The sequence below is a fragment of the Silurus meridionalis genome, chromosome 16, assembly GCF_014805685.1.
Source record: "Silurus meridionalis isolate SWU-2019-XX chromosome 16, ASM1480568v1, whole genome shotgun sequence".
In the NCBI taxonomy this organism is placed as follows: Eukaryota; Metazoa; Chordata; class Actinopteri; order Siluriformes; family Siluridae; genus Silurus; species Silurus meridionalis.
The window spans coordinates 15,913,091-15,936,953 of record NC_060899.1 but is presented as its reverse complement, the minus strand read 5'-3'; the positions used below and the strand labels follow the sequence as shown (position 1 = coordinate 15,936,953).

At 34.9% G+C, this 23,863-nt stretch overlaps 2 protein-coding genes across 5 annotated transcripts in view; both read right to left on the bottom strand.

The window, feature by feature from the left end:
- Window positions 1-1,327, bottom strand: part of LOC124398607 — a 17,592-nt gene extending 16,265 nt beyond the window's left edge. Inside the window, exons 1-3 of the mRNA XM_046868794.1 lie at window positions 1,194-1,327; window positions 977-1,087; window positions 460-609 (exon numbers count right to left, since the gene is read on the bottom strand). Of these exons, the coding sequence (XP_046724750.1) occupies window positions 460-609; window positions 977-1,087; window positions 1,194-1,242 (310 nt within the window). The 5' untranslated portion in view covers window positions 1,243-1,327. The remainder of the gene's footprint in view (window positions 1-459; window positions 610-976; window positions 1,088-1,193) is intronic.
- A 5,906-nt stretch (window positions 1,328-7,233) lies between these two features.
- LOC124398913 (urokinase plasminogen activator surface receptor-like) lies at window positions 7,234-18,121 on the bottom strand. Of its 4 annotated transcripts, XR_006928148.1 has the most exons (9): window positions 18,043-18,121; window positions 17,265-17,378; window positions 16,578-16,857; window positions 16,104-16,292; window positions 15,885-15,995; window positions 15,354-15,497; window positions 14,427-14,551; window positions 13,879-14,103; window positions 7,234-7,480 (listed from the first exon to the last, which is right to left on the bottom strand). XR_006928148.1 is itself a non-coding variant. In XM_046869427.1 (8 exons), exons 4-8 carry the CDS (start codon window positions 16,150-16,152, stop codon window positions 7,505-7,507), a joined length of 627 nt encoding a protein of 208 aa, XP_046725383.1. In that variant the 5' UTR covers window positions 16,153-16,292; window positions 16,578-16,857; window positions 17,265-17,378; window positions 18,043-18,121; the 3' UTR covers window positions 7,234-7,504. The 4 variants fall into 4 exon arrangements, 2 of the variants coding, with proteins under 2 accessions (XP_046725383.1, XP_046725382.1); XM_046869427.1 differs by lacking the exons at window positions 13,879-14,103; window positions 14,427-14,551; window positions 15,354-15,497; window positions 15,885-15,995 and adding exons at window positions 7,981-8,094; window positions 8,449-8,598; window positions 8,996-9,106 and having other exon boundaries at window positions 7,234-7,707; XR_006928149.1 differs by lacking the exons at window positions 7,234-7,480; window positions 14,427-14,551 and having other exon boundaries at window positions 13,895-14,103.
- Between the last annotated feature and the right edge of the window lie 5,742 nt (window positions 18,122-23,863).

The window sequence follows — 23,863 nt, the reverse complement described above, 5'->3', positions numbered from 1 at the left end:
ATATTAAAAAATATTAATCAGGACAAGATTTAACAACTTATAACAACTCAATGTTACAAAAAAGACATTATACAATAAACAGGTGTTTTAATAATGTCCACTAGGAAACACACCTTCCGTTTCTCAGGAATTCAACAAAAACAGTTTACTGTATTATCTGGAACTGTATTACTAATGATGATTTATTTACTTGGTTGCAAATCAGCCTCACTTTATCAAGTCATCTCTCAGCAGGCATTTTATATTATCGCAAAATTGGATTATTGTGTTCATCTTCATCGTGATCTACAGATTGTTCTGTGTAAACTTAGCATTAGTGGCAGCATTTTTCAGAGATACTTGGACCCCTTAGATTGCTGCCTTTTTTAAATATATGAAATTTTAATAAAACATTGTGATGGCATAAACAAACAAACAAACAAACAAACAAACAAACAAGCAAAAACTACTTTGTTTTACCTGGTAGTGTTTGGTTGTTGCAGAAATCAGTGCTGCAGCATTGGGTATTTAATACTGTGTTTGATGATCCCAAATTCAGGCTTCCATTTACACACATGTCTGGTGTTGTGCAGTTCTGTAGAGTAAGAACAGTTGTCGCATTCGAAGTACCTGCAGAACATTTCACACCCCGTATTATTTGGAAATACAACATAAATACAGTTTTGTACCTACATCAGTGGAATGTACTGTAATTAAAGTAGCTGTAAACTGAAAAGTGGTCACGTGTGTGTTAATGTGCTTAAGCTTTTTAATGCATCGAATGTTAACACTATTCAAATTAAACTGAATTTTAATAACCAAAAGGTGCTGAAACAACACTTAAGAAGTGTCACTCATACAGTTTTCTATAGAATTTATAGAATATAAATTTTTATAAAGCTTAACGACTTATCATTTTTGATGCATCCATAAATGTATGTATTACATTAAATGTGATATTGTTGCAAATATCAGTACACAATGCACATGCACTTACTTGAGTAGGAGAAAACAGTGGCACTGGAACACACATTTGAACAGTTTACCGGCGTACTTGGACATGATGAATTGTTAACTGAAATGCACTGCTGACACGTTAACATCAGCACTAAAAGGAAAAAAATCAACTACATTTACTACAAATCCCATCATCAAGTGTGTAATTTATTGTATATTCCATTTAAAACTGCACTCAAGAATGTGAGATTTCTTACCTTCAGGGACGAGTATACAGGAGAACAGCAGTACAATGGAGAACTTCATTGTTCATGGGTTTGGAAAGTAAATAAAATGAAGCAGCTGATGGAGGTTCCGTTTTATAGTAATGCATTAATGAGCAGGGGAGGGATTTTATTATACAATCCATGGTTTCAACAGGCCACGCCTACAGATTATATGTACTTTCCAAGTTTCAGTAAAAAAAAAAAGAAATTCAGGAAATGGAAAAAACAATTAATAATGAATCTGAAGACAGGGCATCAATTACATATACATTTTGAGTGCTTTTTAAAAAGTGCTGTTGTTTTACACAGTTTTTTCTAAGTTAGTTTTATAAAATAATTCAGATTATAGAAAATTCGTTCTTAAAATTCTTAAAGAGAGAATATTTATGATTTACAGAATAAGAAATGTTTAATAAAAAGCATTATCAGAGACCTAAAAAGAAGTCCACAGAATCAAGGACATTTGATAGGCATAATCATTGTCAACGTTTAAAATTAAGTGACATCTTCATGAATGTTAATAAATGTTTAACCTCAAGAAGCATAAAACATGTCCAGATTGACTGAACTACTGGAGAAGAGTCTCTGAATTTCAATTCTTCAATACTTATTCTTTTTCCCCACAAAAACTACCTAACAACACATCGTTTTCAGTCTCAAAACGGCCGATAACATTTTTTCATTTTTTGGTTTTTATCTTTGCACATTACACAACAAAGAATAAAAACACATCATCACTGACTTTTTCTTATACCACAAAAATAATAATTATTTATTAAAAACATGACACACTATTCTCTGTAGACATTTAAATTACAAAAGAAATAAAGAAGGTTCTAAGTTACATTTAATGCTTCAAAAGAAGTTAATAAAAGCTATAAATAGTTCTCTTACCATACACTATCTTTATCTAGATTTAGAAATATGCAGTTTGTCATGTTGCTCACCAACCACATGTTTTTGTATCATGGCAGATGAATCGTTTGATATCTTTAGCGCATGTACACACCTTTGAAACATGTCTCGCATTGTTGCACAATGAAATCCACCCAGTCGTCTGAATCACAGGTGTCCAAAAAAACCTCAATAGATGTGAACAGTATTTTATTTTATCATTCAACAGTCTGCCTTTTAATACAGTTTTTTACGATTGTTTACACACTAAAATTAAAATTTCCACACAATTAGCAAAATTTTACTCCAATGAGCAAAACACCTCCACAGATTTGCACAACATTACACACAATGTCTGCTTCACCCTTTTTGCAAAACATTACACACAGTGATTTGTAAAACTCTACACACATTTTCACACCTTAGACACAGATAAGGATTGTGAGGTTACTTCCTTGTAATTACAAAGCACTGGATTGCCAATTACCACACTAATGAACGAATTGGATAAACACATCTACCAGGTGTGGAAGCACACATGTGCTAATTTGAAAACGCAGCACTCAGGTGTGCTATAAAAGGCAGCAGGTGAGTTCACCTGTCTTCAACAAAAATGGAAGGAGTTAGAAGAAGAAGAAGAGTGAGAATGAGAGGGGGAGCTCAAAGAGGAGATGAAGGCGGTAGAGGAAGAGGAGAAGGAGGTAGAGGAAGAGGAGAAGGAGGCATAGGTAGAGGAGAAGGAGGTAGAGGAAGAGGAGAAGGAGGCATAGGTAGAGGAGATGGAGGTAGAGGAAGAGGCATAGGTAGAGGAGAAGGAGGTAGAGGAAGAGGAGAAGGAGGCATAGGTGGAGGAGAAGGAGGTAGAGGAAGACACCTAGGTAGAGTAAGAGGTAGAGAAGGACTTGAAGAGGTGATAGAACCTGAACAAAGAAGACGAGGACCAAATTTGACTCGAGAAATCCGTGCAATACTTATTGACCATGTTATCAACCATGGACTGACACTGATGGAAGCTGGACAAAGAGTTCAACCAAATCTCAGCAGAAATACTGTTGCGTCAGTAATTCGGACATTTCATCGAGAAAACAGGTAAGCTAACCACACAGTATACATTGAAACTGAAGCTTGTATAATCAATATTGTTTACTGTGACATTTGACAGTAGGCTGCATATATATATATATATATATATATATATATATATATATATATATATATATATATATATATATATTTATTTATTTTATCTTTTTTTTCTTACATAGGATTGAGGGTCGAGGACACCAAGGTGGAAGGGGCCCTATGTTTAGTCGTGCACAAGAGGCCGCCATTGTGAACATGGTTTTGGCCAATAATTGTATCAGGCTACGAGAAATCCAAGCCAATATCATCAATGATGACAATATTTTCAATAACATCCAACGAGTCTCTCTGTCAACATTAGGTCGAATCCTAAAGAAAAATCAAATATACATGAAGCAACTGTATCGGGTACCATTTGACAGAAATTCAGAGAGTGAAACATCTGCGCAATGAGTATGTGGAGGTATGCATTGTTCATCTGACTATGGTGTGGTATCATGCACTGCTCATAATGTTCTGTCACAAAAAAAATACTGTGCTATAGATATTGAATAGCATCCTATTTTCTTTAATGTGTTTCAGAGAGTCTTGCAAATGGATGCTGCTGAAATTCAACATGAATTTATATATGTGGATGAGGCTGGATTTAACCTTGCAAAAACAAGAAGAAGAGGGAGAAATGTAATTGGGCACAGGGCAATCACCAATGTGCCAGGGCAGCGAGGGGGTAACATCACCCTTTGCGCTGCTATCACACAAAATGGGGTCCTCCACCACCATGCAAATCTGGGACCCTATAATGCAAATCTGATACTTGCATTTCTTGACCGATTGCATGAGATTGTCACAGCATTACACCAAGTGGACCAGATGCGGTACATTGTCGTTTGGGACAATGTCTTATTTCATCGGGCTGCTCTGGTCCAGAACTGGTTCCATGATCACCCTGATTTTGAAGTTTTATACCTTCCCCCATACTCCCCCTTCCTGAATCCTATAGAAGAATTATTTTCAGCGTGGCGGTGGAAGGTATATGACCTGCGGCCTTATGACCGTTTTCCCCTCATTCAGGCCATGGAACAGGCATGTGATATTATTGAAGCAGTTTCAGTGCAGGGGTGGATTCGTCACACAAGGCGATTCTTCCAACGGTGCCTTGCCAATGAAGACATAGCCTGTGATGTGGATGAAATCTTATGGCCTGATCCAGCCAGACGGAGAGACGGATAGTTACAGTATTCTTGTTGCTTTTACAGTAGTTTTCTTTCATTTCTGTTTACTTTTACTTTACTTTTCTTCAGAGTCAAAGTGTATGTACTGTAATTCATGCAGTAACTTTTATTTGTTTATAGATTTTATTTGTTTACAGTAATTGATATCATTGTTGGTTGATACTGTAACTGATTATGGTAAGAAATACTGTAAGTATTGAAATAAATACTTGAAATATTCAGTCTGCAGCATCAAGTGTTGTGGAGTGCTTGGTAAGGTTATAGTAGGCCTACAGTATTTGTCTACATTCTCCTTATATCTCAAAACAAATCATGAATAATGTTGTGAGTTTCTCACTATTTTTTTGTCACCTAAATGATCTCTTACATACAGTAAGAATGTCTGGCCAAAAATCTATTTTTTTTTTTTTTTTTACAAATGTGTTTTTTATTTATCACAGCAGTGTGAAACTGGCTGCAATAGTGTATGATCATTGATGACTGTGTTGGTTAAATGAAAACAAAAAGCATTTTCACAAATATGTGTATATGTTTTGACTGAAGTGTGTATGTTTTGACTGAAGTGTGTCAGTTTGCAAACAATCTAGGAATTTTGCTAATTGATTGTGGTGTTTGGATAATTGTGATTATATTTTGACAAAAAGAACTCTGTTTTCAAAATTGCGTGTAAACAATTGAAGAAAACTGTAAGACTGCGCGAAATACAGCAGCGCATAATTGATAATGACACCATCTTTCAAAATATACACAGTGTAAGCATTTCTGCACTAAGTCGTGTACTTGCGTGCCACAGAATAAGAATGAAGCAAATTTACAGAGTTCCTTTCGAGAGAAACACAGAACGTGTAAAGCAACTGCGATATGACTATGTGCAGGTAAGCTATAGTGTCATTGGTTCTGAATTTGGAAGTGCATACTGTAGTGCTGTGCATGGGCCTGATGTGTTGCATTTGTTTTGTCTTGTCCTGAGAGTAATGGAACTAGAAGCAGATGCAATGGGACATGAGCTACTTTTTGTAGATGAGGCCGGTTTTAACCTCAGTAAAACCAGGAGACGTGGCAGGAACATTACTGGACACCGTGCCATCATCAATGTCCCAGGACAACGTGGTGGTAACATAACCATGTGTGCAGCTATAAGCCAAAATGGTGTTGTTCACCATCATGCAACCATAGGCCCATACAACACTGCACACATTATTGCATTCCTGGACACCTTACATGACATGCTAACTGTTCAGAGACCAGAGCATACCCGATATGTCATCATATGGGACAATGTTAGTTTCCATAGGGCTGCTTTGGTCCGCAACTGGTTTACAGACCACCCATCCTTCATGGCACTCAACCTCCCTCCATACTCTCCATTCTTAAATCCCATTGAGTTCTTCTCTGCCTGGCGCTGGAAAGTGTACGACCGTCATCCTCTTCAACAGGTAGCCCTTTTACAGGCAATGGAGGAGGCATGTGGAGATATTGACCAGGCATCATGTCAGGCCTGGATACGGCATTCAAGGAGATATTTTCCCCGGTGCCTTGGACTAGAGGATATTGTATGCGATGTGGACGAAATTTTGTGGCCGGACCCAGAAAGACGACATGATGTAGGCTGATTGTCTTTTTTTTTTCTTTTTTTTTGTGAAATTACTATTTTGTGTTCTGACTTTGTCTTGGTTTTGATGAGTGTGGGGGGGTTCGAGGCGATGCCAGGGTGGGCGCGGGTGACCCTGGGGAACTGTTTTTTTTTTAGCTGCATGGAGTAGTTTTTTTTGCACTGAACAAGAGCACACAGCACAGAGCAGGAGGTGTGGAGTGCAGATAACAAACCCTTAAAAGACATCATGAAAAAATATTTAACAGGGATGAAAAGAAAGGTGGAGAGAGACGGAGATAATGAGACAAACGTAAGTCTCCCGAGGAAATATAGCGAAGCGTATGTAGCGTTTAGCTTCACTGTGACTACGGTGGGACATGAGGAAAGACCAGTATGTTTACTGGTGTAAAAATGTTGGCAGTGGACTGCATGAAGCTAAATTAATGAAGGCATCACTTAAAGACATCACACCACAACCAGGCTAATAAACCGCTTGAGTTTTTTCATCGACTAAAAAATAATGTTAATAAAGTTATTCTTTGTTGCAAGTTAATCTCTACTTTTTTTCTTTTTTTGTTTTCTATAATGTTAATAAGATACAGTGTTATTCAGAGGTGTACTTATAACAATTTTATAGACAAATAATACTATTTACAGTCACGGAGGAGAGTTGGGGGGCTCGAAATGTTTACTTTTTACCTTACTTCTTCCTAGGGGGGGCGTAACAGAATATAATTGAGAAGCACTGATTTAAACGCACAAAAGATCATAGCGCCTCCAGGTGGCTGTTTTTTTCCACTTTTGGCTTGGCCCTGCTTAGATACAGTATGTCTCAGAATAGACAAATCTATTCTTCATTTTGGCATCTTCCATTCAGATCATTGTTTATGAGAACGAGTTGATATATTACAAAGCTTTGAATCATATCTAATGATCTAAAATCATATGAGCTCCATTTGGATAAAATGTGTTTGAGATTAAAAACATTAGTTGTTAATTTTAGATTTAAGGAAAATAAGGGATCATTGTTGATTACAATTTCCACAGAAACTAAACAGTTGGTTTCATGACAAAAGCTGAAGAAATAAAAACGTTAGTATTTTACAAAACTTTCTGAGAACATTTTGTCATCAATGTAAATATCCAATCAAATGAACTCAAGCACATAATCATTCAGTTAAATGTATTTATTTTATCTTAATGAAAATACAAGACACGTCCAAATATGTTTTATTTTTCTTGCACCATTTATTGGACAAACAAAGATTCTAGAGACGTGAAAACCTGAATCCACACCAGATTGGATGAAGGGAAGATAAAAGGGATGTTCATTCTTAACACAAATGCTGTCCAGCTTTATATGATTTTATCGGGATTATCATAATTTTTCAGAATGTAAAATGGCATAACAACCATTTTATTAAGATGAATTTAATAGAAATCATTGTAAAAGGAGGAACTTATTTAATCAACACCTTTAGAATATTTTTTTCTAAAGCTCAGTAGAAGATGATGGAGCAGAGCAGAGGGATGATCATGGGGAGGAAGCTCAGTGTTAAGCTCTTAGCATCGTTACACAGGTTCCCCTGACAGCATTTTACAGTCGAATTGGCAACTAGCTGAGTGCCAAATAATGTAAAGGCATCACAGACGCTCTTGGTTGTGCATCCTGCCTGAACCAAGACATTGTTTTCTCCTAAATCTGTTTGTGTAGAAAGAGAAAGAGAGAGAGAGAGAGAGAGAGAGAGAGAGAGAGAGAGAGAGAGAGTGAGTGAGTGAGTAGTGTGGGTTTCATAAAGTTGAAGCTCTGAATAAAGGAACTAAATACTTATGTACATGTAGCATTAAATCAAACAACATAAAATTTAAAATAGTTGAAGGAAGTCTGAATACTGAATAATGCACTATATATATTTATATTCTTAACTTAATCAGCCTTTATAATTACTGGGTGAGAATGATTAGATGGAGTTACCTGTGTTCACAGAAACGCAATAATTCTGATCCCCTACACATTGGATAGTTCCTGAGCAGGTATTATTGATGCAGGTGTAGCAGGACATGCCGTTGGGTAACTGCTGTGAAGGAACTAATCAGAGGAATAAAATAAATCACACACAATAAAACTACTGAACACATTTAGAGACTACAGTATAAATAGCTATAAAGTGATGATATTAAAAAATATTGATCAGGACAAGATTTAACAACTTATAACAACTCAATGTTACAAAAAAGACATTTTACAATAAACAGGTGTTTTAATAATGTCCACTAGGAAACACACCTTCCGTTTCTCAGGAATTCAACAAAAACAGTTTACTGTATTATCTGGAACTGTATTACTAATGATGATTCATTTACTTGGTTGCAAAACAGCCTCACTTTATCAAGTCATCTCTCAGCAGGCATTTTATATTATAAGTCGCAAAATTGGTTTTACCTGGTAGTGTTTGGTTGTTGCAGAAATCCGTGCTGCAGCATTGGGTATTTACAACTGTGTTTGTTAATCCCAAATTCAGGCTTCCATTCACACACATGTCTGGTGTTGTGCAGTTCTGTACAGTACCAACAATTGTCGCATTCAAAGTACCTGCAGAACATTTCACACCCTGTATTATTTGAAAATGCAACATAAATACAGTTTTGTACCTACATCAGTTGAATGTACTGTAAATAAAGTAGCAGTAAACTGTTACCTTGAAAAGTGGTCACGTGTGTGTTAATGTGCTTAAGCTTTTTAATGCATCAAATGTTAAATCTAATCAAATTAAACTGAATTTTAATAACCAAAAGGTGCTGAAACAAAACTTAAAAGTGTCACTCATACAGTTCTACATAGGATTTCTATAGAATTTATAGAATATAGAATTGTTTTTCAGCTTAATGGCTGCTGTGTGACTTATCATTATTGATGCATCCATACATTTATGTATTACATTAAATATGATATTGTTGCAAATATCAGTACAAAATGCACTTTCACTTACTTATGTAGATAGAACCAGTAGTACTGGAACACACATTTGAACAGTTTACCGGCGTACTTGGACATGGTTTATTGATTGTCGAAGTGCACTGCTGACACGTTAACATCAGCACTAAAAGGAGAAAAAAAATCTACTACATTTACTACAAATCCCACCATCAAGTGTGTAATTTATTGTATATTCCATTTAAAACTACACTCAGGAATGTGAGATTTCTTACCTTCAGGGACGAGTATACAGGAGAACAGCAGTACAATGGAGAACTTCATTGTTGATGGGTTTGGAAAGTAAATAAAATGAAGCAGTTTTTGTTTTATAGTAATGCATTAATGAGCAGGGGAGGGATTTTATTATACAATCCATGGTTTCTACAGGCCACGCCTACAGATTATATGTACTTTCCAAGTTTCGGTAAAAAAAAAAAATAGAAAATAAAAAAGGTAATAGAAAAAACAATTAATAATGAATCTGAAGACAGGGCATCAATTACATATACATTTTGAGTGCTTTTTAAAAAGTGCTGTTGTGTCACACAGTTTTTTCTAAGTTAGTTTTATAAAATAATTCAGATTATAGAAAATTCGTTCTTAAAATTCTTAAAGAGAGAATATTTATGATTTACAGAATAAGAAATGTTTAATAAAAAGCATTATCAGAGACCTAAAAAGAAGTCCACAGAATCAAGGACATTTGACAGGCATAATCATTGTCAACGTTTAAAATTAAGTGACATCTTCATGAATGTTAATAAATGTTTAACCTCAAGATGCAAAAAACATGTCCAGATTGACTGAACTACTGGAGAAGAGTCTCTGAATTTCAATTCTTCAATACTTATTCTTTTTCCCCACAAAAACTACCTAACAACACATCGTTTTCAGTCTCAAAACGGCCGATAACATTTTTTCATTTTTTGGTTTTTATCTTTGCACATTACACAACAAAGAATAAAAACACATCATCACTGACTTTTTCTTATACCACAAAAATAATAATTATTTATTAAAAACATGACACACTATTCTCTGTAGACATTTAAATTACAAAAGAAATAAAGAAGGTTCTAAGTTACATTTAATGCTTCAAAAGAAGTTAATAAAAGCTATAAATAGTTCTCTTACCATACGCTATCTTTATCTAGATTTAGAAATATGCAGTTTGTCATGTTGCTCACCAACCACATGTTTTTGTATCATGGCAAATGAATCGTTTGATATCTTTAGCGCATGTACACACCTTTGAAGCATGTTTTGCATTGTTGCACAATGAAATCTAGTCGTCTGAATCACAGGTGTCCAAAAACCTCAATGGATGTGAACAGTATTTTATTTTATCATTCAACAGTCTGCCTTTCAATAATAACATTTACATTTTTGATCTTTTAATATTTGTTCGATATTCCTGTAAAATAGTTGTGTATGGCTCTGATGCCACAGGGGGCACTGTAATTGCTATTGATGTAATGGTCTTTACTAGGAGGAAAAAATTTAATAAGGATGTGATAATAGACAAGTTTTGACAGTTCAGTTTTCCCTATTTCTCATACTGTCTGAGGATACTGTATGTTGGTGTGTTCATGCTGTCCTTCCTGGTTTTCTTGTAGCATGCTGAGTATTTGGTGTGTGGATCTCAATTTCTCCCTCTCTATGTGTCCTGGCGACCCATGTTATATTGATTAAAAATCCATCACAGAAGTATTGGAGACATTGTAGAAAACACTGTTCCAAAATACAGTGAGGCTAGATGCCACTGCTGCATTGAGATATGACACAGAGGTTCATCTCAGCTACATTCATCTATGAGTAGAGGTGGAAAGAGTAACAGGACATTCTTCCCAAGTAAAAGTTACTTCAATGAAATTTGACTTAAGTACAAGTAAAGTTATCGTTCTAAAGATTTACTCAAGTAAAAGTAAAAAGTAACTAATTTAAAATTTACTCAGTAAGATTGCTTAGTAAAAAGTAAAGCTACTTATTACTAAGCATTAAATCCCATTAAAATGACATTATTACGGTTATCAACTAGGTAGAAAAAAAAGTCATATTCTGGTTACAGATAAAACAAGCTAAGAACCATTTCTGAATTTGTTTAATGATTTTTACAGATTAGAAAATAAAAACTTTGTTTATTTCAGTAGCAAAGAAAGCAAGCAAAAAACAGTCCATGATTGTGTCTAATGTGAGTTATGCACTTTTCCAGCAAAAAGAAAAAAAAATCTTCTAAAGATACAGAATATAACCCTGAAATTGTTTCATACATCATTAATGTTATTGTTTACTAAAGTGTATTGTTTACTAAAGTGTTTTAGTTTTTTTGTTTTAACTCGGATGCGAAAAGTGACTACCAAAATGAAACCAAAAGAAAATTCACAGCAGTGTCCTGTCTGTCCTCAAACATGTATTTTTAATGTTGTTGTGTAACGTGGAGAGCTTTAAATACCAAACATTGTAAACAAACAATAACGACATGGGCATACACATTTGATTGATTTATTAATAGTCATAATTAGCTGAAAAAAACTAATAGTTTGGCTCTGTTGAAGGTGCTGGAACTGTTAGATTTGTTAAACCTTTGCATCTTTTTCTGCTTTTTCTTCTTAATTGTTAAACGACTCGTGGAATTTTTGATTATACAGATTGCAAGAGTCACACAGGAAAGACTTGATTTTTCTTGTTCTTGTAACCACCCAACTGCTCAAATCCATCCCACTACACCCTAGATAATGCTGCTCACCTTAGATAGTATTTCAAAGAGCATGAAATGAGGGCGTCCTGAGTTACACGTCTTAACAGGCAATTTAATAAATGTAGATAACCAGGTAGAAAACAATATAATCATAAAAGATCAATGTTTTACTTGCATTTATCAAGTATATCATATTTTGTCATAAAAAATAATCAACTTGTGTTCTAGATCCTGTATCCTGTATGTTTCTTCACACAGATAATTCCAAAAGCATTTCAACTTCTTCTGAAACTAACAATTTCTTCCCTTAACACTGGTCATGTACCTAAATCATTCAAACTGGCAGTTATCAAATTTTTAATAAAAAACCTGACCTCTCCCGTCCATCTATAGGCCAATATAAAACACAGAACTACACAAAACAAAGAACACAACCTAAAGTGCATGTGTACAAGATTTAGTGCAAAAATGTGACAGTGTGAAAGTAGACACAGTGACACTGTGAGCAGTACAGTAGAGAAGATTTGTGTTATTGCAAGTAAATTTGTTTGCATAATAATAAATACTTTAACTTGATATTAACTAAATTAGGATGAGTTTCTGTTTTGAGTCTGGTTCCTCTTAAAATGTCTTCTTCATTCATCTAGAGAGTTTTTCCTGGCCACAGTCGCCCCAGGCTGCTCATCAACACACATAATTCACTTTAATTCTTACGTTCTGTAAAGCTGCTTTGAGACAATGTCTATTGTAAAAAGCAGCATAGAAATACACTTGAACTTGAACAAATAAAGACTTAGATGTAGGTTTAATTGTCTTTTATTTGCAGGTCTTATCAGTTTGTAGATGTAAATGAGTTCTCTAGTATTACTAATGTAAATATTTTTCTAGCCTTATAAAAGATTATATAACATAATCCTATCATTCTATTCAGTACTTTGGCAAAATTAAGTCGAAATAAAAACACCACAGTAAAATACATGAAATCAGTAGGAATCAGCAATGATTTCATTAAAGTTTTTAATGGCAAAACTGAAAATATAAATAAATAAATAAATAAATGTAGACTATTTATTTAAAGCCATCCAATGTAATAAATGTAACCTGTAGATAATAATATAATCATAACAGTTTAATGTTTTACTTCCATTCAAGAGAATAAATTAATTTCATTAATTTTCTGCATCACAAAATAAACTTATGTTGTAGATGCTTTATGTTTCTTTAAACATTTAGTGCAAGAATATGACAATAGAGACAATAGACAGAGTGACACTGCAGCACTGAGCAGTAAAGTACAGAATATTTGTGTGCAGGTGAATAATAATAAATACTGTACATGTAAAACTGAATTGTTTTAGCAGCTAACTGTTTTAGCAGCGCAGCACACAAACAAAATGCAATGCTTAGCATATGAGCTGATTTGTAACACGAAACATGGAATGTAAACAGACTGGTTTTAGACTGAAGAAAGTAAATGCTATTAGCATTTGACAAAACTTTTTAAAGACCTTCGGGCCAAGAAGTTTGCCATCATGGTAAATATCCAATCAAATAATCTCAAACCCATCATCATGCAGTTAAATTAATATATTTGATATTAATAAACACACAAGATATATTTGAATATATTTTATTTCTTTTAAACCATTGCTTGGATAAACAGACATTCTAGAGGAGTGGAGTCTGATCTTATGTACATGAGCTTTTATGTAAGAGTCACACCTGATGACTCACTGAAGGTGAAGCTCCATTTATTTAGAAAAGGTGTGGCTGTTCGGAATAAAAACCTGAATCCAGGTGAGACTAAACATCCTTGCTTCTAGGGATGTTAATCATATGAAATAATTATCTTGTAAATTTAGATTGAATCTTTTTGTTTTATCTTAATGAAAATGCAAGACACGTCCAAATATGTTTTATTTTTCTTGCACCATTTATTGGACAAACAAATATTCTAGAGACGTGAAAACCTGAATCCACACCAGATTGGATGATGGGAAGATAAAAGGGATGTTCATTGTTAATAGGATATTTTTGTTGTAAACAATTTTCAGTTCACTCTCTTTATATGAGCACAAATGCTGTCCAGCTTTATATGATCTTATCCCGATTAACATAATTTTTCAGAATGTAAAATGGCATAACAACCATTTTATTAAAATGAATTTAATAGAAATCATTGTAAAAGGACTCAACACCTTAAAAATATTATACTTTTTCTAAAGCTCAGTAGAAGATGATGGAGCAGAGCAGAGGGATGATCATGGGGAGGAAGCTCAGTGTTAAGCTCTTAGCATCGTTACACAGGTTCCCCTGACAGCATTTTACAGTCGAATTGCCAGTTAGCTGAGTCAATGATGCAGCGACATCACAGAAGCTCTTGGTTGTGCATCCTGCCAGAGTCGAGACAATGTTCCCTGAAGCTGTTTGTGGAGAGAGAGAGAGAGAGAGAGAGAGAGAGAGAGAGAGAGAGAGTGAGTGAGTGAGTGTGGGTTTCATGAAGTTGAAATATTTTTAACCAAAGCTGTGAGTAAAGGAACTAAATACTTATGTACATGTAGCATTATTAAGAAAAAAAGGCTGCAACATAACAAAATTGAAAATAGTAAATATATATATATATATATATATATATATATATATATATATATATATATATATAGTATACATATAAACATACTGTATATGTATACATATACATATACAGTATGTTAATATTCTTAACTTAATCAGCCTTTATAATTACTGGGTGAGAATGATTAGATGGAGAGACGCAATAATTCTGATCCCCCACACATTGCACGGTTCCTGAGCAGGTATTATTGATGCAGGTGTAGCAGGACATGCCGTTGGGTAACTGCTGTGGAGAAGCTGATCAGAGGAATAAAATAAATCACACACAATAAAACTACTGAACACATTTACAGACCCCAGTATAAATGTGAAGTGATGATATTAAAAAATATAAATCAGGACAGGATTTAACAACTTATAACAACTCAATGTTACAAAAAAGACATTTTACAATAAACAGGTGTTTTAATAATGTCCACTAGGAAACACACCTTCCGTTTCTCAGGAATTCAACAAAACCTGTTTACTGTATTATCTGGAACTGTATTACTAATGATGATTTATTTACTTGGTTGCAAAACAGCCTCACTTTATCAAGTCATCTCTCAGCAGGCATTTTATATTATAAGTCGCAAAATCGGATTATTGTGTTCATCTTCATCGTGATCTACAGATTGTTCTGTGTAAACTTAGCATTAGTGGCAGCATTTTTCAGAGATACTTGGACCCCTGTCAGGGATCCACCTGTCAGGGATCCACCAGCCACACCTCCACCTATCACTCCAAGCAGCTCTCCCACTTTCTAATCAGGTAGAACGGACAATGAGCTGGTGGAGGAACGGGGTTAAAGTAGCGTGCAAACTGATGAGGGCCAGGTGTAGCTGATTAGAAAGTGGGAGAGCTGCTTGGAGTGATAGGCTCTTTATTTTCTCATTAAAAACCTTTGTGGATTTCACTTTGGTTTTCCGGCACGTTCTTTCGCCTGACAACCCCTTAGATTGCTGCCTTTTTTTAATATATGAAATTTTTATAAAAAATTGTGATGGCATAAACAAACAAACAAGCAAAAAAATAAAAAGCAAATAATATGTTGTTTTACCTGGTAGTGTTTGGTTGTTGCAGAAATCAGTGCTGCAGCATTGAGTATTTACAAGTAAGTTTGATGATCCCAAATTCAGGCTTCCATTTAAACAAAAGCCTAGTGTTGTGCAGTTCTGTAGAGTAACTGTCGCATACGAAGTACCTGCAGAACATTTCACCCCTCGTATTATTTGAAAATGCAACATAAATACAGTTTTGTACCTACATCAGTGGAATGTACTGTAAGTAAAGTAGCTGTAAACTGTTACCTTGAAAAGTGGTCACTTGTGTGTTAATGATATTAAGCTTTTTAATGCATTGTATTTAAATTTAATCAAATTAAACTGAATTTTAATAACCAAAAGGTGCTGAAACAACACTTGTCACTCGTACAGTTCTACATAGGATTTCTATAGAATTTATAGAATACAGAATTGTTTTTCAGCTTAATGGCTGCTGTGTGACTTATCATTATTGATGCATCCATAAATGTATGTATACATAATATGATATTGTTGCAAATATCAGTACAAAATGCACATTCACTTACTTGAGTAGTAAGAAACAGTGGTACTGGAACACACATTTGAACAGTTTAACGGCGTACTTGGACATGGTGAATTGATTGTCGAAATGCACTGCTGACACGTTAACATCAGCACTAACAGGAGAAAAAAATCAACTACATTTACTGCAAATCCCATCATCAAGTGTGTAATTTATTGTATATTCCATTTAAAACTACACTCAGGAATGTGAGATTTCTTACCTTCAGGAACGAGCATACAGGAGAGCAGCAGTACAATGGAGAACTTCATTGTTCATGGGTTTGGAAAGTAAATAAAATGAAGTAGCTGATGAAGCGTCCGTTTTATGCTCGTCCATAAATGAACAGGGGAGGGATTTATTTCACACTGCGTGATTTCTACAGGAAACTCTGACAGTTTATATGAACTTTCTGAAGTTTCAGTAAACAGAAGAAAGTCAGGAAATAGAAAGAACAATTAATAATGAATCTGAAGACACGGCATCAATTACATGTACATTTTAAATGCACAGAAAAAACACAGAACTACACAAACACCTGGGGCACAACCTAAAGTGCATGTGTACAAGATTTAGTGCAAAAATGTGACAGTGTGAAAGTAGACACAGTGACACTGTGAGCAGTACAGTAAAGAAGATTTGTGTTATTGCAGGTGAATTTGTTTGCATAATAATAAATACTTTATCTTGATATTACCTAAATGAGGATGAGTTTCTCTTTTGAGTCTGGTTCCTCTTAAAATTTCTTCTTCATTCATCTAGAGAGTTTTTCCTTTTTTCAGTATAAGATGATGGAGCAGACAAAAGGATGATCATAAAGAAGAAGCTCAGTGTGAAACTCTCAGCGCCGTTACACAGGTTCTCCTGACAGCACTTTACAGACCCTAGGCCCGCTGTCTGTGCACCTAACATTCCAGAGGCATCACAGAAGCTCTTGGTTGTGCATCCAGAAGTCAAGAATTTGCTTCCTTGTACAACTGTGAGAAAGAGAAAGAGAAAAAGAGTGAGAGAAAGAGTAATGTGCAGATAATGAAGATGATTTTTATGACAGTTTATATACATATTTAATATTTATCATTTTAAATAACTTTATATAAAGTGCTAAATATTTCATTTGGAATTTAAGTTTAACAATGGACTGGGGGGATCTGGGTCCCCCATAACAAATAAAAAATAGACTTAGGGGGTCCTCAAGATTATTTTAGTAAAAAATGTAGCAGTTACAAAACAACTGGGGACCCCCATAAAACATTAAATTCATTTTATGAATCATTTTTCCCACTGCTCATTACTTTAATATTGTAAGAAGTTCAGGAGGTCATTGATTATTGTTGTTAGTTAAGTTTTAAGTTGTAATACAGTGAGAATGATTAGCTGGAGTTACCTGTGTCTGAAGAGATGCAATAATTCTGATCCCCCACACATTTCACAGTTCCTGAGCAGGTATTATTGATGTAGGTGTAGCAGGACATGCCGTTGGGTAACTGCGGTGGAGGAGCTAATCAGAGGAATACAATAAATCACACATGATAAACATTTAGAGACTATAATTATAAAGCTGCATTATTTTAAATATTACTATTGATTTAATAAAAAATATAAAATCTTGTTCACTTAGTTTATGAGGAAGAAAGTTAAACGTTTACTGTATTTTCTAGAATTGTATTCCTAATGATATGGTCATGTTAGTTCTCACTCTCCAGTGTTCTGTATTGTTTAAAGATTTATGATCACATTCTTGATATCACCCAAATGAGGATGGGTTCCCCTTTTGAGTCTGGTTCCTCTCAAGGTTTCTTCCTCATAACATCTAAGGGATTTTTCCCTTGCCACAGTCGCCACGGCTGCTCATCAGGGATAAATACACACCATTCACCTTCACTGTTACATTCTGTAAAGCTGCTTTGAGACAATGTCTGTTGTGAAAAGCGCTATAGAAATAAACTTGACTTGACTTGACTAATGATGACCAGCTCTCAGCAGGGACTTGATATTGCTTATATTAAGTTACCAAACATGATTATTGTTTTCATCTTCACCATGATCTCCAGATCATTTGTCAAAGATGCTTGGACCCTTAGATTGCTGTCTCATATCTTTAAGTGAGTAATTTAGTGTATATTCCATTTAAAACTACACTCATAAAATGTAAGACTTCTTACCTTCATGGATGAGCATACAGGAGAGCAGCACTACAACTGCGAACCTCATTGTTTATGGGCTTGATGGGCTGAGTCGAGGACCTGAAAAACCATGTAATATCTAAACGATGTTCCGTTTTATATTAATGTGTAAATGATCAAAGGAGGGATTTGTTACATGATAGGGCCACTCTGCCAGTTTAATTGTACTTCCCAAGTTTTATTTGAACAAACCGTCTATCAGGACATAGGAAGTACAATTAACTAAGGACAAGCCATCAATTAAATGCCAATTTTATGTGCTTAAGATTTATAAAATAATAAAAAAAAAAGTCATGTGTAATACAAAACATAGACTGAGTCAGAGACGTTTCAATTTGGTGCATTCTTTAAAGGCTCATTCTAACGGGCTCAGCAATACCAAATGTTTTGGAACACCACAGAGGACAACATCATATCTAGACAAATCATGGATACTTAAAAGACATATTACTGTCAAAGTGACATCTTCTTGAATGTTAATACAGGGGCTTTACTGCAAATCACCACATCATGAAGTCTAACATTCAAGAACAAATAGTCCAGATTGGACCAAATTACCGACCTACTCGAGATGTGTCTCTGCATTTCTATACTTTTATACATTTTTTTTTACAAATAAAGTACCTAACAACACTTCTCATTTTCAGTCTCAAAATGACAGAATGTGTGTTGTTTAATGAAGTGGTCCCCAAACTTTTTTTCGCCACGACCGGATTATTGTCTGACAATATTTTCACGGACCAGTTCAATGTTGGACAATATTTTCACGGACCAGCCTTTAAGGTGTGGTGGATAAATACAACAACAAAAAAATGATACGACCTGCATAAAAACTGGTATTTTCTAAATATAATAAGAAAAACTTGAATCCACTATGTTGTGCCGGGCAGTGGCCCAGGGGGTTGGGGACCACTGGTATAATGTATCTTTGTATATCACACACACACACACACACACACACACACACACACACACACACACACACACCGACACACACACACACACACACACACACACACACACACACAGACACAGTGTTTCCTCACCAGACACTATATTTTTGCCCAAACTCACAATCCACAATAGTGTGTTTTTCACGGCAAGACAAATTGTTCAAGATATTGAAAGCATGTACACACCTTTGCAACATTTGTGACATTGCTGCACAACTCCACCTTTTCGTCTGAATCACAGATCCAAAAAACACAATAGGTGTGAATAATATTTTATTTCCTGCCATCTGTCATTTCCTGTCATCTGTTTAATAATTATATTCAAGATATGTTAATGTTTGTTGATTATTCCTGTAAAATATTAGTTAATTGTTGTTAGGTTTTATTGTTATATTTTTTACAGTTTCCCTATTTCTTATAAAGGATGAGGATGTTGGTATGTTCCTGTGTTCATGTTGTCCTTCCTGTTTTTCTTCTAGCATGTGAGTATTTGGTGTGGAGATCTGTTATATTAGGAAAGCATAGGTTCTCTTAAATTTTGACACAGGAGCTAATTATATACACCTTTGACAGTCAGAGATTACTAACAGTAACATTATAGAGGTATGTCAATTAGCGAAAGCAATGTCAGATGCTGTATATGCTCTAGCCCCATTCCAGTGTGGCGTGGTGATGTAGCTTACAGCAGGTTACGTTCGCTGAACTGCTGGATGTCTAAATGGTGCTCCAAAAACAATGTGGGCTTTATAGATAATTGGAGCAATTTTAAGGGGCAAGGCTGTTCGGTCTGTTAGGGACCAGGAACTTCTGTACTATTATGATCCCCCATGCCTACTTAGATAAAAAGGTGCAGGCTGTTTGTTGGTACCTCAAATAATTACTACAGCAGGGGGCAGATCTTTTTCTTATAAACCCCACAGTTATGAAACAACCTTCCAATCAGTGTTCGGGACTCAGACACAGTCTCAGTGTTCATGTTGAGGCTGAAAACATTTATTTATTTATTTAAGACTTTTATCAGTCGATTTCTCTGTGGTAAAGGAGCAGATCTGGAGGGATCATGGATATGGAGTGTTTGGTGAACTGGGATATTTGTATGCTGTCGTCTCCTCACTTTCACACGTTCACTCAGGTTTGTTGATGATGGTGTGGTGGGTCGACTCTTATCCCAGAGATCCTCATGTCTGTGGTACCTTCTGGTTCTCCCTTTTAGTTCTGCTGCCAGAGCGAATCTTGTTGGCAACTGCACAGTGTCCTTAACTTTCATACAACAATAAAGAGACTTAACAATCCATATCCCTGTCATCATTCTTTGATCTCTTTGTTGTGTTATTTATTTTTTTTTATTTTCTCTTCCTCGACCAATTTCCCTTATTTATTTAGATCTTCTTTCCCCTCCTATATTTTTAAATTCCCATTATCTCCTGACCTTGATTCTCATCCCTTCTTAAGATTCCATATTTGGGCTTCATGTTACCCTTATTTTTGTTCTTATTCTGTTATAATTTAACAAAAACTGTATGTGTATAAAACCCTCTCTACCCATGCCTAAACAATCATTTTGCGCCCCTTTCCTTCCTCCATCTGCAATGTGTAAGTTTCTGCTGTTTTAGACCTCGCCTGACCTCCCCGCTGTTCTCTGCCAGGAGACACAGCCCGATACTGAAGATTCGGAAGACCTTCGTACACCTGCATCAAATGTTCCTCCCCTGTTTCTTTGGATTCCACATCTTCTCCATATCCTTCCTACTGGTCTCCAACTGATTATTCTTCAACGTCCCCCATTCTATCTCCCACTACTGTTTTTCCTCCTCTGTATTATCGTCCCATACTTTCTTCTGAGTCTGACCTTGAGTCTTCTCTGGTTTTTAAGCCTATGAGTTCTTCCCCAAAAAATCTACTTAATCTGTCTCATACATGGTTGTTTTATTTGTATCGGCACATTCACAGCATCAGTCAGACCCTTTCCTACTCTATATGTTAGTATCAGATTATTAGTTACATTTAACTTGGAGTGAATAAATGTGTTTCATTAAGATATAGGCTAAAAAGGTTTTATGAATCTATTTATGTTAAACGTATGGTTTCTAATAAGTTCTATACTAGTTATAACCTTAATATATTAGATTAAATACACTCTAAATACGTTTGATTAAAATACAAGCTAGAATATTTTTCTCGACAATTCATCTTCTTTATTAAAGTGCAACAAATGAGTCTATTGCTGCTATCAGAAGAATTGTTTTCTCAAATAATATTAAAAATAAATCACAAATTGGGCTGTGTGTTCCTACCTGGCCATTAGTGCAACAATACTTCTCATTTACTGTTGTGCAAAGGAGCTCGGATACATGTTTCTCTGCCATCTACTGGTCATTTATCATTCTGTTTAAAACTCTATTTCGTTTTTGTTTGTATTGCATGTCGACATAATAGTTGCAGCTTAGATTGTATTTGTTTTTATTTTTATTTCAGTTTGCAAAAATATTTTTCATTAATAGATTTAGATTTTGTGTTTTATATAACGAAAATAACCGTGGAATGGCCACACCCCAAACTACCTGACTGAACTTTGGCTTTTTAGAACATACACTGTAAAAATAACAAATTATGTTACTTTTATTGTAATTATTTTGCAGTTTGGGTTTAATCAATGCAAGTTAATTGAGCTACTTGTCTCAGTGACAAAAAAAGAATTAAAATCTAAGCACCATCGAATAGCTATGATTAGGCCCTTGAGAAAAAAAAAATCCTTCAGCTTAGATAAATACATCCTGAATCAAAAACATCATTGCATCATTTCTATTTCTTTTTTTTTTTTGCCATTGCAGTTTGTGATTAGGTTACTGTTGGATCTGTAGTAAATTTTGTACACTGTAGAATAAGAAAGACAACAGCAGGGGGCAGTGTTTGTACTGACACTTCACCCCAGCCTTGGTGTAGGTGTTCTTCACATTTTATAAGAGCAGCTTAAGAGCCTTTAAAGATCTCATTAATCGTGATGTGATTTTGATATATTGATGTATTACCATTTAGAAAACAAAAATCAGAGTTTGCCAAGTTTAATAAAATAAATGAATATGAAGAACAGTGTGTATTGTTAATAAGAGAGAAAATTTCTTTTTAACATCTGCTGCATCTTATAATCACAACACAAAACAAAAACAATTCAAAAGTCAAAACCAGAGCAGGAGGAGTGGAAGCCGGTCCTTAAATACCGGGAGGCGCGGGAAAAACGGCAAGATGGCCGCCGGAAGTGCGCGCCGAGAAACCGGAAGTTTTCTTTCAGAGCTCATTAGAAGAGAATGGATGAAAGCAGAGGGATGAATATGAGGAGGAAACTCAGGGTGAAGCTCTCAGAGCCGTTACACAAGTTTCCCTGACAGCAATTCTCATTCAAATGACACATGTTCTGGTGGGCACACATTTTAGCAGTTTCCGTCCGCTCTGAGAGAGAGAGAGAGAGAGAGAGAGAGAGAGAGAGAGAGAGAGAGCTTTACTTTCAGCAGTAAAAATAATAGTAAAGTGTTCTTGGTAAAATTTCTAAATACAGAGATTTTCACTATTCACCTTTTGCAGAGAAGCAGTAATCATAACCTGTAGGGCAGTCCATCTTAAAAATGATTTCACATTTTCTGCTAACACACGTGTAACATCTCAGTGCATCAGCTAAAAAGAAAATACAATAAATAATAATAAAATTAATCTTATTACCACAATAATTCCCCTTACAACTAATCAATTTAAAAACATTATTTTAAGAGATCATGAAAGATGAAGTGACTGTGTGGAAAACAATGATTAAATAAGAGAAGGGAATGAAGGAGATGTAGAGAGAAAATAACAGAAATACCATATCAATACTTGGTACAATACTAAAAAATAAATGCTGAAATGAATTCCTTCCATCATAATCAACTCTTTTGTTTGTCTCCAAATTGACCACATTATATGAATTGAATTTGTATGTGAAAGTGTGAACGACTGACCATGTACATTAAAACATCATCTCATATTTACATTCATATGCAATGTAATTTAACATGAATCACTTATTAAAGGTGAGATTTTATTGTAGAATGTGTTTGCACTAGGAAAATAATAACTATTATTATTATTATTATTATTATTATTATTTATTTATTTATTTATTTATTTATTTATTTATTTTTATCAAGGATTAAATAGTTCACAATAATAATACTGTATATTAAAGCATGTTCATATTAAATGCATAAATTCCAAACCTTTTGGTAAAAGCATGCAGATGAGCCCGAGTGCCACTAGTGACCTCATGGTTGGTGGAGTTCAGAGTTGTGAAGTTGTGAAGGTGAAGCAGGTTGTACTGAGAGACTGATCTGATAATCTGTTTTATTTGGGTTCAGTGAGAGGTGGATGTTGGGAGGTTAGTGCACAGAGGGAGGGATTTACTGCATCATTGTCTACGCCTATCATTTTTTCTGTAACAAACTTGCAATTATTACAGTTTATTTAGAATCTTTGGCCTGATAGAGCAGAAAAAAGAGCTTTTCTATAATCTGCTTTAGTGAAACACATTTAACCTTGGAAAAAAGGTCATTCTTAAATCCACGACTTTGTCAATTCAGTATCTCAAGATAAAAACTAATACACACCTGCTGATTTATACATTCATGTCAATCTACTATAATTATTTAAAAATGATTTATTACATACACTAAATTGCCAAAAGTATTCACTCGTCTGCCTTCACATGCAAATGAACTTGAGTAACATCTGATTCTTAATCCAAAGGGTTTAATATGATGTTGGCCCTTTGCAGCTTGAACAGCTTCATCTCTTCTGGGAAGACTTTCCACAAGGTATAG